General features: G+C 39.1%; 1 protein-coding gene across 1 annotated transcript in view; it reads left to right on the top strand.

Moving 5' to 3' along the window:
• Window positions 1-7,963: 7,963 nt before the first annotated feature.
• paplna (papilin a, proteoglycan-like sulfated glycoprotein) overlaps window positions 7,964-15,044 on the top strand; it is a 30,401-nt gene continuing 23,320 nt past the window's right edge. Inside the window, exons 1-3 of the mRNA XM_059352568.1 lie at window positions 7,964-7,998; window positions 10,882-10,944; window positions 12,155-12,258. Coding sequence (XP_059208551.1) covers window positions 10,888-10,944; window positions 12,155-12,258 — 161 coding nt within the window. The 5' untranslated portion in view covers window positions 7,964-7,998; window positions 10,882-10,887. The remainder of the gene's footprint in view (window positions 7,999-10,881; window positions 10,945-12,154; window positions 12,259-15,044) is intronic.

The raw sequence follows: 15,044 nt of genomic DNA, 5'->3' as shown, positions 1-15,044 counted from the left end.
ATCAGAAACGTAATGTTGCTGCTTGAGGCCTGTTGTGCGTGTGGAAGAAGGAGTGGACCCAACAAAAATAATAAAAGTTCAGCTTATGTCCGAGGGTCAGTCTAGACATTTAGGTTGAAGTGAGGTTAGATGTTTCAGCGAGGCAATGATCCAAAGGAAACTTCAAAATCAACCGTAAAGTACTTCCGGGAAAGACATATTAAGGTTTTTGGAATGACCACCACGGACCCAGAACTTTTATATCAATAAAAATACGAGTGATCTCAAATATGCTGTGCATGCAGGAGGTCAAATAATTCTTGAGCTGGAGGTTTTCTTCTACAATGGTAGAAAATTACAAAAGCAAGAAATGACAGGAGGCTTATAGGAAGCTTTTACAAATTGCTATTGTTTCCCTGAGGAGTTGGCAGAGTTTCCAAACTTTTGTACAGGCCCTTTGTCCTTTTTTTAAATTATTTTTAAAAGTTAAAAAAGAAAAAAAAAATCCTTTAGAGGTCAGGTGCCTACATTTGTGCACACCACTGTATGAAGGTTATTGGAAATTAGAAGTGATAAAAGGTCAAAATGTTTAAAAGTGAAGAACCAATGGAAACCAAAGTTTCCATTGTGTCCTGTTGTGTGACATCTTCTTTTTAATGCTTGCAAAGTTTGAGTTTCTGCATATTTGTCTGACCAGAAGTAGACTATAGCTGCTTATTATTTTCTTAATTCTGAAATCAGGGCTTAAAAAGTGACAGCAGCTCCATCCCTGATGATCTGTGAGGCTGTTAAATCAAGCATGTTGTGAAAAAGTGAGTACTACTCTGTGTGTTTTGCATCTTGCACAATCGACACTCCAAACAGACGCAGTCCTATGCACGCAAATATGTTAAGTGATTCTGCAGTGAGTTAGTACTTTTAAGGGATCTGAATACTCCTTCCACCACTGCAGGTGTCGAGATAATGTTCTTACCTTAACTTTATCTCACTTTTTAATATAAAGTGTATTATATATCCTGTCTAATTTATATACTATAAAGTATACAGGATCTTAAAGTAATAAAATATACAATACATTAAGTGAAAAACTGCACATGACCTTTTCAACAGGTCTGAAGAACATGTAATTTGTATTTGTGCCGAGGAGAAAAATTCAAAATAGGAGAAAATTGATGAATCAACAAGTTCTCCACAGCCAATTGCACAAGTCACATTAAAACAAATCTGTTTGTACAAGTAGTTCTTGCTTGAGGTTCATTGTGTTCCTACTCCTACTCATTGTGGCTTTAAGTACATACATATTATATACTCATTATACAGCCGAGTGGGGCCCGCCATAGTTTTTATCACCAGTGATGCAAAACTTCTACATGTTGCAATGCATAATATTTCACAATATTTTATAAATTAATTACATGCTTTGTATGGTAATTAAGTAACAGCTGTCAATTACCCGATTAAAGTGCGACTACCTCAAAATTGTACTTGAGTAAATGTTTAAGTTGCCTTCCACTGGTGCTCTGTTGATACAACCAGTGGTGGAAGAAGTATTCAGATCCCCTACTTAAGTAGATATAAACTTTATTACAGGCTCTAGACCCAATAGCAAGACATACAACATACAAAAAACAACAGATACATAAACACATTCAAACATACTCTTATTCATGAGAGTTTTAAAAGGCACCCATACCAATGTTTCCACAGAGATGATTGATATCTGACCGAGCTGCACCTGGGACTTGTAAGCATCATTATAATTAAAAGTTATTATAAGTAAAAGTACTACTACCACACTGCAGAATGACTTCACTACAAGTAAAAGTCCTGCATTCATAACATACTGAAGTAAAAGTACAAAAGTATCAGTATCAAAATGTATAGTACTGGATTAAATGTACTTAGTTACATTCCACCACTGGATGGAACAATAAACCACATAAAAGTGTATGTTTTGAGATTTCACTTTTGCAAAACTGGACTGATCTCTCTTTATATGACCCCCTCCACTCAGAGGTCAGAGGTCACATGCGACACTCCTTTAGCTACTTTTTACGTCAACACGGTTACAAAGTACAATCGTCTCTCCTGCATCATCTGCTTTCTAACGAGCGAAACCTCCAGGCATCGACACAAAGCATCTCTGGAGACGGTGGGAACATTGTGGAAATTCCTCAGCGTGCTGATGCGCTGGTATCCCGCGCTCGCCGTCCCCCGATGCCAACTGGCTTGCAGGGCGCTGTTGGCACGCTGCCGGGCGCACTGGACGCATTAGCTGTCACCATGGGGACCATTTGGCCCGGCTGGCAGGGACACTGGCACAGTATGGCAGTTTACCCAGAATGTTTAGCCTCATACTGTGACTTACCTAACGAGCCCTCAGTGAGGCCTCATTCTGGCATGTGAGTCCTGCCGCTTGTCTGGTGAACAACTACAGAGTTAATTCCATAAAGGCTTCTCCTGCATCGACTCCAGACACCTGCTCTGTGCAGATTAGGTTACGCTATGTACTTGAAGCAGTTTGGGCTCCTTTCCCAGAGAAGATTAACCCTCAATGATGTAGAATCTCTGAGAGAAATCTGATTTGTTTTGTTTTCTTGCAGATGAGGAATATGAATCACAGGCCTTCATGCTTGTTCACTGACAAGCACATAAAACTACACAGTGAACTGAGGTAATCTGTCAATCACTGTCATCCCCTGTATGAAGTGGGCTTAAGCAGGAGACGATGTGGCACACCTATGTGCGTTGGTGGTTTCCCAGGATAGCTCTGCTAAGGAGATTACTGTGCAGGGAGGGACGTCTGCTCCATGTGAGACATGCAACAAATTGAGGATTAGACTTCAATAATCGTTGGCAACAAGCACAGACACTCAGCAACGCAGGAGAAAGGACACAAAGCTCACACACGAAGGACAAAAACCCAGTAAAGGTGGATAATAACACTTCAGAGATGTCTAAGGACAAGCTGGAGAGCCTGGTGAAGCGCATGGAGGAGACGCTCTCAGAGATGGAGCAGCTGAAGATGCACTGCGGGAAGCAGAGCGAGGAGCTGAGCCAGTTGGTGGTGGAGCTCCGGAGAGAGAACCAGGAGCTGGTGGAGAAGTACAACCAGCTCGCTGTGGAGATGAAGGAGGCCAAGGAGATTATAGAACAGCTACAGGACACAAAATATGCCTTTAATGCAAAGGAGAGGCAGGCGCAGAAGCTCAGCCGGCAGCTCTGAAGGCCCACGAGGAGGATGAAACCATGACTATTGGTGGATGTGACCTGGGTGTATGGAGTCCTGGAGAAAAACTGGACATGGCAGATGGAAAAAACAGCTTGTTGCAGAATATTTCTAAATACTGGGTGGGCATGAAGCTAAACTGGGCACCGCTGTTTTCTTTAACATATAGAAAGTGTGTGTTTTTTTCTGTCTGCATATGTGTACATAGTCTGGAGGGGGTGGATGTAAAGCTTCGTAATTTGAATGTTAACTTAAATCCTGTGGCTTAGGGCTCCTTTTAAAGCCATGGCTAGACTTAATGACCAGGAATCAAAACTGGAGGCCTCCCAGAAACGTGAATGTGGAAAATGTGGACTTCAGTTGAAAAAGGGGAGGGGGGGTTCAAAAGTGGGCAAGGATTGTACATAAGGCATTGTGCTCATTACTATAATTAAAATGACTGCATGTCATGAAGCCAGGCTGCACTGCCCCTGTAAAGATTTTATTAGATAATGTTATTTTTAGTGGTCACCTATTTTTAGGTGTTTGTGGAGTCAAAGTGTTAAAAATATCTGATTATCCCTTCCAAGCCTCAACCTTGTGAGACTTCAAGGTGCCTCCCTCCACTCGTGGTCTGGACATAGTGTGTTATTCATGTACCCAAATAAAGTCCTCACCAGATTCCTGACGCTAACTTGTGTTAAAGGCTTTCTGCATCATGTGAAACTGGAAAGGGTACGGTTTGATGTTTATTGAACCAGAATCCATTAAATATGTTCATTACTTCCTACAAGAAGGCTTTGGTTCAGTGTTGGTTTGTTTGTTCGTCAGCAGAAAAAACTACCGGCCTTATTGCCATGAAACTTGGCGGAACAGTGTTGCAGTAGCCCTTAAAACTTTATCTTAACAACATCACAAATTATTGTCCTTATGGAAACAGCTAACATAAGCAGTTGGTTAGCTGAAGATTGGCTAACAAGACAGGTTAAACAGTTAGCAGTTGGTTAGCTTACTTTAGCTTAACAAGGCACGTTAAACAGTTAGCAGTGGATTAGCTTACTTTAGCCTAATGAGACAGGTTAAACAGTTAGCAGTTGTTAGCTTACTTTAGCCTAATGAGACAGGTTAAACAGTTAGCAATTGGTTAGCTTACTTTAGCCCAATGAGACAGGTTAAACAGTTAGCAATTGGTTAGCTTACTTTAGCCTAATGAGACAGGTTAAACAGTTAGCAATTGGTTAGCTTACTTTAGCCTAATGAGACAGGTAAACAGTTAGCAGTTGGTTAGCTTACTTAAGCCTAATGAGACAGGTAAACAGTTAGCAGTTGGTTAGCTTACTTTAGCCTAATGAGACAGGTAAACAGTTAGCAGTTGGTTAGCTTACTTAAGCCTAATGAGACAGGTTAAACAGTTAGCAGTTGGTTAGCTTACTTTAACTGAAAGGATACAGGTAAACAGCTACCCAGGCTCTTTTCAAAGGTAACATACACCACCACTGATAGCTAGTTATTATATTTCTATTATGACATTCCTGTATGCTATGCTTAGCTAAGTTAACCATCTCTTAGTTGCAGGTACTGCTGTTGGTAGCAATTTTCTCATCTAATGTTTACTTTCAGCAAGAAAGCAAATGAGTATATTTCTTTTAAAAAATGCAAAATGATTTTACGAGGTTACCTGAATTATTTTTATATTGCCCTTTGATAATAGAAAAACGTACTTTGTGTTTGTTGGAGTCGCTGTTTTGGTGGTTTCCAGTTGTTTTATGGCTGACTCAATTTCTAAGGTAACATTAGGTTGAGATGTACATTTTTGGTGCTGTAGGGCTGCTGAAAAGAGACAAGTTTACAGGTCACATCCTTTGGAATTTTATGGCAATTAACAGCATCTTATCCTCCACATATAATAGAAATCAGTCCACGTGCTATAGAATCAGGTCTAAAGTTACATTACAATAACAAATACAGTCCATCCACATATGACAAAGCATCTATTAATGATTATGAATCGCTTGTCATGGTACCTTATATCAAAAGATTGGTGTAGGCTACTTCCTCTACCAGTGCTTCATACTGGTAATGAAAGCTTCCTTGCACTGTAAGTGCACTGTACAGAAAACATATTGAGGTATAAATATTGTGCACATGCTACAAACCACTTGGATTATGTTGCACAAGCTGTTTGGAAAAACTGGAAGGACATTATATTCTGTTTGGGAGCTATAGCTGATTTTCTCATATGGGAAGGTAGTGTCTAGGATGTATCTCAATTTGTGTTTGATGGTCCATTGAATTTGAGTGATGTTTTGACTCACATAAGGCACATACATAGACGCCTACTTTGCATTTTGGTCTGGACTTTCTGTCCCTTTAGAAAAGTTATGGTTACCTGTAAAGATTTATACTGACTGAGTCATTCATTCTGGCATGAAAATGATCCCTCAGTGTAACCAGATAAACAAATATGTGGTTTGAATGGGTTTTGGTGGCATTAAAATTGTTTTTCTTCGGTTTATTCACATTGGGAGAAAATCTTGGAGCCACCAAGACTCTCGAGCTGCCTTACACCCCCGTTTCTGAATGAATGAAAGAAACAGTAGAAAGTTACTTCAAGACAAGTACACATTACACCCAAGATGTGTTTTTTTACATGAGCCCACAACGACATAATGCTGCACAATTTCAGGGTGTTTGTTTTTAGAAGCCAGTTGAGATATTTAGAAAAACCTCACCCCCAAAACAGAGAGAAGAGGGGAGGGGTAAAATCTATACTGGCAGATGTTTAAACACAGCTTTCATGGAGGCCACGGTGGTTTCCGCTTTAAAACCCAAAATTATCACTTTTCTATGTTATTCTCATGCGATTTTTACATGTTCAGGGTGATATAGCGATTCAATTGTCAAATTTGTTTGACAGATCAGTCTTTTGAAGTATTCAATGAAAGACCGACTTCTGGGATTGATTCTTTTTTTATACATTTTTTTTTTAACCCAAATGTTCTGGTCTTGGAGAATGTGGACACTCTTTAACAGCTCAGAAAACATACTTAACATTGTTTTGCCACCAAATTCACTTGCTGAGTTCCCCAAAGGGAAAGATCTACTTATGGGACTTTAAAAGGGTATTGATCAGTATTGAGATTATGATGATTTAATACAATTATTCATTGAGTTTGGAAAAATCCTGCATATATTTAAAAAACTGGTCTTGTTAACAGTGGATATTCTTGAACTCACCAGGGTCCCATTTGCCGCCAGTCTGCTGTTGGGCTCGTTTTCTGTAACTGGTGTGGCATTAAAAGCACTATTGGTATTGGCAAGCTAGCCTACTGGCTAGTTAACTATTTTGCTAATTCCACAATCTAGCTGAGTTATCACTCATCTGATGATAGTATTGTGCTTTCTACACTGTGAAAAATGTGATGTTATTGAACATGAGTGAATGGGAATGTCCACATTACTCTCATTCTAATTCTTCCAGGTCAAGTCAGCTACAAGTCTGTGGCCTAGAGGTTAGGAATCGGGCTTGCAACTGGAGAGTTGCCGGTTCAAATCCTGGTACTGACAGGTCTAGGACTGAAGTACCCTTGAGCAAGGCACCTAACCCCCCTGCACAGCTCCCCGGGCGCAGTAATGTGCTGCCCACTGCTCCTTGCATGGTGTGTTCACTTGTGTGTAAAAAAAGGATGGGTTAAATGCAGAGGTTGAATTTCCCCATTGTGGGATTAATAAAGTAATCTTCTTCTTCTTCTTCTACTACCGGTTTAGCGCTTCACTGGAATGTGAATAAAACATTTTTTATAGACTTTCCAAATCTTATCTGACTGAATGGATCAAATTCTGACAGTGAAACAAGTCATGCTGCGCGGGATGTGGCATTCGAAAAGAAATTATCCACTGTTTACAGACTTTTTAGTCTTTTTAGTTAGTTATGTTAGTCCATGGGAAGAAGTTTTTCTCGGCCACATGGCGGCACGTGACATGGAATCACCAGAATGTATTTTCTCACTTACCTCGCAAGACGATACAAAAGTACCTACAAATAAACAGCCTCAAAACTAGACTCTTGTTTGTAAATAAACAGCAGTGGCGATTATGGGATGTGAAGCCTCATGTCAACAAAACCCAGAGGTTTAACCATCATATTGAGTCCTACTAAACATTAAATCCAATGAAGTTGTCTTTTGACAAAGTCAGGAAAAATTTGGGGCCCATTTCAGAAAAAAAAGAAAAGATAACCCTTCCTTTCGCATTAGAACCTAACTTTTGAGAAGAGTTTGGATGGTTACCCTGGTATTACATGTACGGTATGTTCTGTGTGGGAGAACATTATAATGACATATAGCAAAGTGGGAATAAACCCCACGGAGGATATGTGCTCATGGGGACATGTTGATTAACTGTTATTTTTACAGGCTAAAATTACAGACTGCGCGTAAAGGATCCCCATCGGGCTGTAATTGGTGCCGGAGGAGCTGCTGGTTAAAAAGCGCGCTGATGACGCCGCGGAGGAGGTTCAACCGACAGGACTTTCTCCTCTTCTCCTTCTTCTTCTGGTGGGTTTCCTGTTGGACGCAAGACAGAAAGAGAGAGAGAGAGAGATAGAGAGAGAGAGAGAGGGACAAAAGGTTCCAGCCAGATAACCCTCCTCATATATCCAGGACAGTGCAGCTCTTTTTCAGACGCAACTTCAAGTCAAAGCTCCCGGAGAGAAACCAGCTGTCTGTCCTGCTGCGCCCTGCACGGTCCTCTGCGAGGATCCACCGGTGGTTTGGGACTCCAAGAAACCGCGTTTGAAGCCACTGAACCGGGTGAGAAGCAGATTTATTTCAAGAAGATTTCTTCTTGTGTCAGATTAACTTCAAATGCCAGATTTTTGAAAGAAAAATCCAATGTTTTGCACACTGGAAGACGGAAATAGAGGAGATGAAAAATACTTTTTAAACTGGTTGAATGTTAATATGAAAGCTTGTTTTATAGATTTATTGAATCAATTAACTTTTATTTTATGATGATTAACAAGTAATCGTGTAAATATATTGATATTGCGTCATAAGGAACAATATGATATTAAGAAACGAACATGGAATATTCTAGAAATGCCACAGCAGATCAAATATGTACATACAGTTAGAATAAACCATAATGTGGAACCCACAGAGACACTTAAGGGAAAGAAAATCACACAAAACAGTCCATTTATTATTGAATCTTTATAGAAATTATCAATGTAATAGCACGGAAACAAAATAATAGTTATAGTGATGATTGAGGATTACTGATGATCTTCTGAACTGACCAGGTGCCAGAGCACAAGACACTGCTTGCCCTCCCTGCCTGATGAATAACTGTTAACTTGGTTGGATAAAAGCTTGTATAGACTGGAGTGAAAAGGCTTTATGAGCTGATACAATAAAAAGTTAGGGACACATAAATCTCACAAAGGATTTTTTTAATGGTTCCAGTGGCAATGATATCATTTTGATTAAAGGGATAGGTGAGTTTTTATAGGTGATAATACATTTATTTTATTATTAAACAAATGTATTGAGCATATGTCCAGGTGTCTTACGGGCACCTAATTTGACGAGTTTTATTGCAAAAACACTGATCTGTACATGAACTGAATAATGGTCACCTCATGTTTATTACTAATTCAATTAAGGTCAGTATTCAATTAGGCTACAGACCTGTTGATACAATAAATCAGTCAATTAGTTATTTTATTGATGGATACACATTGAACAATTTTGGCTTGCAATTTATACCTTTAAAGTATTTTATCAAGAAAAAATGTCAACAATCACATGTCAGTTTCTCAAATTTAAGGATTTGCAAATGTTCCTTTTCTTTTTGTATTGTTTATTTAATATCTGTTGATTTTGTTTGGAATAAACAAGCAATGTGACAACGTCACCCGGGGGGTCTGAAAGCCTGACATTGCAATTTTCTGTCATTTTATGGACTAAAGGATTCATTGATTAATGTTAACAGATTAATTAGTGATGGAAATAATGATTAGAGCAGCTCCAGTCATTAGCTGTACAGAGTTATTGAGATGTAAATGAATGCTGTTGGCCCAGACAAAAGATTACCACCACCCAGTGCACAATGACACCATTAAGTTGCTCAATTCTGGGCGTTTGTTGCAGCGAGTGTTTGTGTTTGAGGCAGATCAGACGGGCTGACTGCCTGTCTTCTCTCCTCTCTGACATAATAATCTCTCTGACTTCTCGGCGGTCCATGCCTGCAGGGTAACTGTCCACGCTGCCCCTGGGGCATTTGCTCGTCATGGCAGACAGGGTCAAAAGGGGGTTTGGCAGCTCCGACCGAACCCCTTCTCTCTCTCTCTCTCTCTCTCTCTCTCTCTCTCTCTCTCTCTCTCTCTCTCTCTCTCTCTCTCTCTCTCTCTCTCTCTCTCTCTCTCTCTCTGTGTCTCTCAGGGGGGCAAGAAACCCTCCGTTTGCCCTGGAAAAAACAAACAAACAGCCGCTCCACATGCAACAAAGGACACATTTTTAGCTCAGTTAAGCAATTAACAGATGAGACAGCAGAGGGGAATTATGAGGCTGCTGTTTAAAGTGTTAGAGAGAGTACAGAAGTATACAGATCGTACATTTTAGCATGTCGATCAGGGCTGCAACCAAATATTATTTTCATTATCAATTATGTTCTTGATTAATTAATTGGTCCACAAATTGTCAGAAAATAGTGAATCATGTCAATCAAGTTTCTCAAAGTCCAAGAGATGTCTTTGAATGTCTTGTTTTGTCAGTCCAACACCAAAACCGTACCATTTCGGCATCAACAATTACTTTTAATTGATTAATAGAATAGTTGGTGATTATATTACTGTCACTTGACTAATCGATTAGTCAACTAATTGTAACAAATCTAATGTCATCAGGACAAATTCTAAATCCTGTGTTAGCTTTGTAGGAATGTGAAATCCACATAACTTCAGTTTTTTAGTGTACTTGTATGGTTAACTAGCTAACTTATTATTTTCAGTATCAATTAATATGGCTATTATTTCCTCTATTTATCATTTAGTTCATAAAATGTGGGGAAAATAGTGAAAATTTCCCAATAAATCACTTAAAATTAGTGTTTCCAGAAGTTCACGGTGACACAAGACTAAGAAAACCGAAATATTTCAAAATTTAAATCACAGAGGCCACTAGACGTCGGCATTTTTGCTTGAAAAAGTACTGAGAAAGGAAAAACTCTGCCATGTGTGGTTGAATTTCACATCTCTAAATCAAACATTACAAACGAGACGAACAAGATATCTGTTGATTATCTGCTGTGGTTGGTGGCTACAGACCAAACCACAGAACATGTACGTTCAGTTTGAGGATCTACTTAAAGCTCTACTATCAAACCATTACTACTCTCTGATTTTTATGATTTATAAACTTGGCAATATTTGAGGAAGCGCTGCAGGCTAACAAAACACAAACTGTTGGCCAAAACTAAGGTTGATACTGTTTTTATTGTTTTGTGTTTACTGTTTTTGGATCAGATAAGAAGAAGTTTCCTTTCACTTTCTGCCCTCACAGAGATCTCTCACATCACTTACCGTCTCCACTCTTGTTGTTCTGACTTGTTTCCAAAAAAGTTGCTCAATGTGTAAAATCCTCCATTAGTCACAGTGACTAACTGGATGTTTCCTGGGTTTTTTTCTCCTCCAGGGAACCATGAAGATGCTCCTGCCTCTGGTAATCCTTCAGCTGCTGCTGGCTCCAGCCCTCACGGTAAACTCCCAGAAATCAATACACACTACTACGCCTTTTTTAGAATTACTTTTTTGGATGTAGGGACAGTGGAGGAATACACACATGCATGTAAACTCACACATTCGCATATTAACCTCAGTCTGGCTCCTCAGGAGGGCTTTAGGTTAATATTTGCCTGTCTGTCTATTTTGTAGCTGTGTAAAGTAGAGTTTAACTGTGACAACCCTCTGCTTATTGGCTGACACTGATCTATAGTTTGCTAAAGGCTAAAAATTGACATAGAGGTCAATGTCTGTGTTTGTTTTTTTTGGCAATTGTCTGAAAGGAGGTCTCGCAATGGGAGTGGACCATCACAAAAATAATAAAATAGAATAATGATGACTTTCAGATTTACAGACTTGCACATGATTTTATATAAAAAGGTTGGTTCATGAGCCAAAGGACTGCTGATTAACTGTTAATGCCAACTGGCAAATAAGTTATGCACGGCCAAACTCATGAACGCTTTTCATAGACTCTTGTGGGAGGTATTATTGGTCTCAGCAGAGACTTCCAGTTTCGGTGTTGCGAGTTATCGCATTCCGATTACGTTTTTAGGGAAATTAATTTTTTCCCAGATTAGTAAAAGATCATCGTTGCTTTTAAAATAAGAATGTTTGTAACATTAAGAACTCCTCCGTATGCAAATTAGTTTGATTAAAAATGTATTTTATACATCCAGACAACTTCTGGCTCTTAAAATATAATTAATAATGCAGATTAATTATGTGGGAACGTAATTTTTAGGAGAAAGGGCGGTTCAGAGAAGCTTATGCTACCAGAACAAGGTTTGTTTCCTTATTTATGACGATAAGACATATATTTCTTTTGCTCTAGACACTCGTTACAGAAAGTAAATACTAGTATAAAATGTTGACTTGGATGTCAAAACAATCTCATCTTAAGGTGCATGTCGTAGCAGCACTGGAGATTGCATCAAACAATCTTCTTTAACAAATGGTGTTTGCCCTGCAGATGTTCAGATTTAAATTTTCTGACCACATTAATGATTTCTCACCAGTGTTAAAGTTTTAAAGTTTGTTCTTGACCTAAAAAAAAAACATGTTTCTGATTCCAAAAAGTTACATTGAAACTGAATGAGGCACACCAGAAAATCCATTAAAATAAGGTTAATGTTGTTGTTTATTTCACATTTTATTACATATATAAACTGGTGTGTTGTGTTCAGGTGCCCGGCGTGGATCACTGGGACTCGTGGAGTCCTTACGGAGAATGCAGCCGGAGCTGTGGCACCGGAGTGACCATGAGAACCAGACGCTGTATCACACACAGGTACGTCTCCTACCTGCATCTATCTATCTTCACTGCACCATCATACAGAAACATAAACACGCCTGTATAAACACATAAACTCCCAGCTGGCATCTCTTTGACAGACTCAGGTCATTGTGGGGCCCTGAATACACACAGTGGTATTTTTTTTGTGTGAATAAAGCTAATTGTGAGGTTCATGGGCACAGACTGTATCTTGATTGTAGAAAAATGCCTTGAAGTCACGCGGACGTGGGCTTGTCTTACATCCAAAACAGACTGCAGGGAGGGGCCCTTCAAACATTAAAAGGACTTCTCTTTCCTGGGTGTTGGCTGCTCAGGAGGGTCGGATAGAAAAGTGAACATTTCTGTCTGCCCTTTTTTGGCAGACAAGACTTCAAAGGTGCTTTTAAAAATCAACTAACTTTGCTGCACATGTGTTTAGTATTGTTTAAGCATAATTTATTTTAACAGCCGATAGTTTTCTGTCCATTTATAGGTTGCTTCTCTTACTTTCTGTACTGTACACTAAACAGGACAGAGCGAAGAGAGATAGAGTCGTGCTTGCTGTTGTTGCCAGCTTACATTGTAAATTGTCTGTTCATGGCTCGTTTTGCTGGAATCCAGCCGGCATGTTGCCTCATGTAACCCATAAAATGAACTGTATGAGGTGAGAGCTGGTGTGTTCACGTCACTCCAAATCCTGCTAAAGTATGAAGTATTAGAGGCAATGTATCGAAAGTAAATGTACACGTTCTGCAGGAAAAGCCTGATGTGACTGATATATTATTATATATGACATGATTAGATTATGACAGTAGCTGGGGGAGTTGTATGAAGTTTTAACTAAAGTTTGATAGTTTAATCCAGTTGTTTCTCCAGTGGGTCACCAGTTAAATCTTGGAAGTCAAGGGATGATTGATGGGGCAGGAAAGATGAAAAACAAGCTTATTATTTGTGATTTTGTGGTGCCATTTGACCTCTGTTGGCCTGAACTGTTATGTAAATGAAACAATCCGAATGCTCTCTTTTGTGGAGCTGCTAACAAATCATAAACATCTGAAACGTGACTAGAGGCTCCAACAAGACTCAGAATTTAAGAATTTAAGTGTTAAGTGCCACTGGATTAATCTTTAAGAAAGGTGGTATGTTTTTACCTCAAAATGCAATAGTACAAGCTGTGGTATAATGAAACTAAGTATATTTACTAATTTAACTACCTAAAAGTACAGTTTTGACGTACTTGTACATTAATTGAGTATATCAGATTTCATATTCTTGTACTCCACTACATCTCAGAGGGAAATATTGTACTTTTTACTTCACTAGCGTAACTGTATCCCAAATCGGACAACATTTGGCTGAGCTTCTATCAAAATTTCACATTAAATACTAATATAAATGCTCATATTATGCTTCCAATTAATAAAATAGTGTGAAACTAAAGTCTAACTTCTTATCTTTCGAACCGTATATCGTTTAAACCGTGTATGTTCCCGACAAAGGGTCGCTAACGCCGGTGAATTAGCCGTGCGCTAACTGTATCCCATATCGGACATTTGGATCTCCTCGCTGTAAAACAGCGGGGACTGCTGAGGTTTTCGGGGGAAATTGGATGTTTCTGGGTTAGCCAAATGAATATCACCATTATCAACCATTGTTATCAACACACCCGGGCCACAGTTCTGTCCTTCACAATAAAATACAGTACAGTAAAAATACAGATATACTTTTAAGATCGTCGCCTGAGTGTCGCCCAAGTGTTCTTACTGCTTTCTCATCAGATTTAATTTCATATTGTAATTAGACATGTAAATCTTCATGTACATAAATTAAATTTCACACATAGATTGTTATATATGTATAAATCAATTATACCTACACTGGTGGTGGCGATCTTATTCGAAATGGCCGCGAAAACACCGGAAAGCATTGTAGATGTGTCCGATTTGGGATACAGTCTGTCTCTATACATTTATTTGATAAGTTGAATTACTTTTATTTTAGATAAACTAACATTATTAATATGAAATATAACTAATAAATGGTGATCTATAACTTTAGATTAAACTACCCAGCAGCATACTTTACCAACTTCAGTGGTCAATCAGCAACTTTTGACTTCAAATAAACAACATTGTTTCTTTTAGTTTCAAATGGGATACAAACATCAGTCTCCTGGGTCAAAGTCTGGGGTTTGTTTGACACATCCACTTCCACTTCCCCTTCCCCTCCCCCCGACCTGAGTGGAGCTTCTCGCTACTTATATTACATAATTGACTCAAGGTGTATAAAACTGCCACAGATGGGTTTGCATTACAGTCAATGGATCTGCAACAGTCAAAAATCTTCCGCCATCCATCTAATCCGCTGTTTGTTTTCAGCTATTGTGGCCGTAAAGTACTCGACAGAGTGAAGGTGTGTCTACGTTATTGAGCGATGACTCTTCGATAAAAAAAGGACAAGTTTGATTATTTAATACCCAGCAGGCAGAACATGTCTGTGATGAGCTGTCTCTGTAACGTGTCCAAACAGTTTTCTGATTCACCTTGTTTGATATTTTGTTGCCTTCACAGGAAGAAAAAAAAAAGAAAAAATAGTTTTGTTCTGATAGATCCATGTAGGATTGATCATGTTTCAGTGTTTTTTCCGCTGATCTGGTTTCCAACACGTCACTGCATCCATGCCAGTGAGTCAGACCCTCACTCAGTCCGTTTCACCTCTTTAGCTGGATGATTAATACCTGCGAAGAAGTCGTGCCCACTGCTACGTATTCCAGTGAACTCTGTCATATCTTGTCTGCCAGA

The sequence above is a fragment of the Centropristis striata genome, chromosome 16 (genome assembly GCF_030273125.1).
Source record: "Centropristis striata isolate RG_2023a ecotype Rhode Island chromosome 16, C.striata_1.0, whole genome shotgun sequence".
Classification (NCBI taxonomy): Eukaryota; Metazoa; Chordata; class Actinopteri; order Perciformes; family Serranidae; genus Centropristis; species Centropristis striata.
Note: the sequence above shows the minus strand (reverse complement) of the source record. Positions and strands in the feature narration are given on the sequence as shown.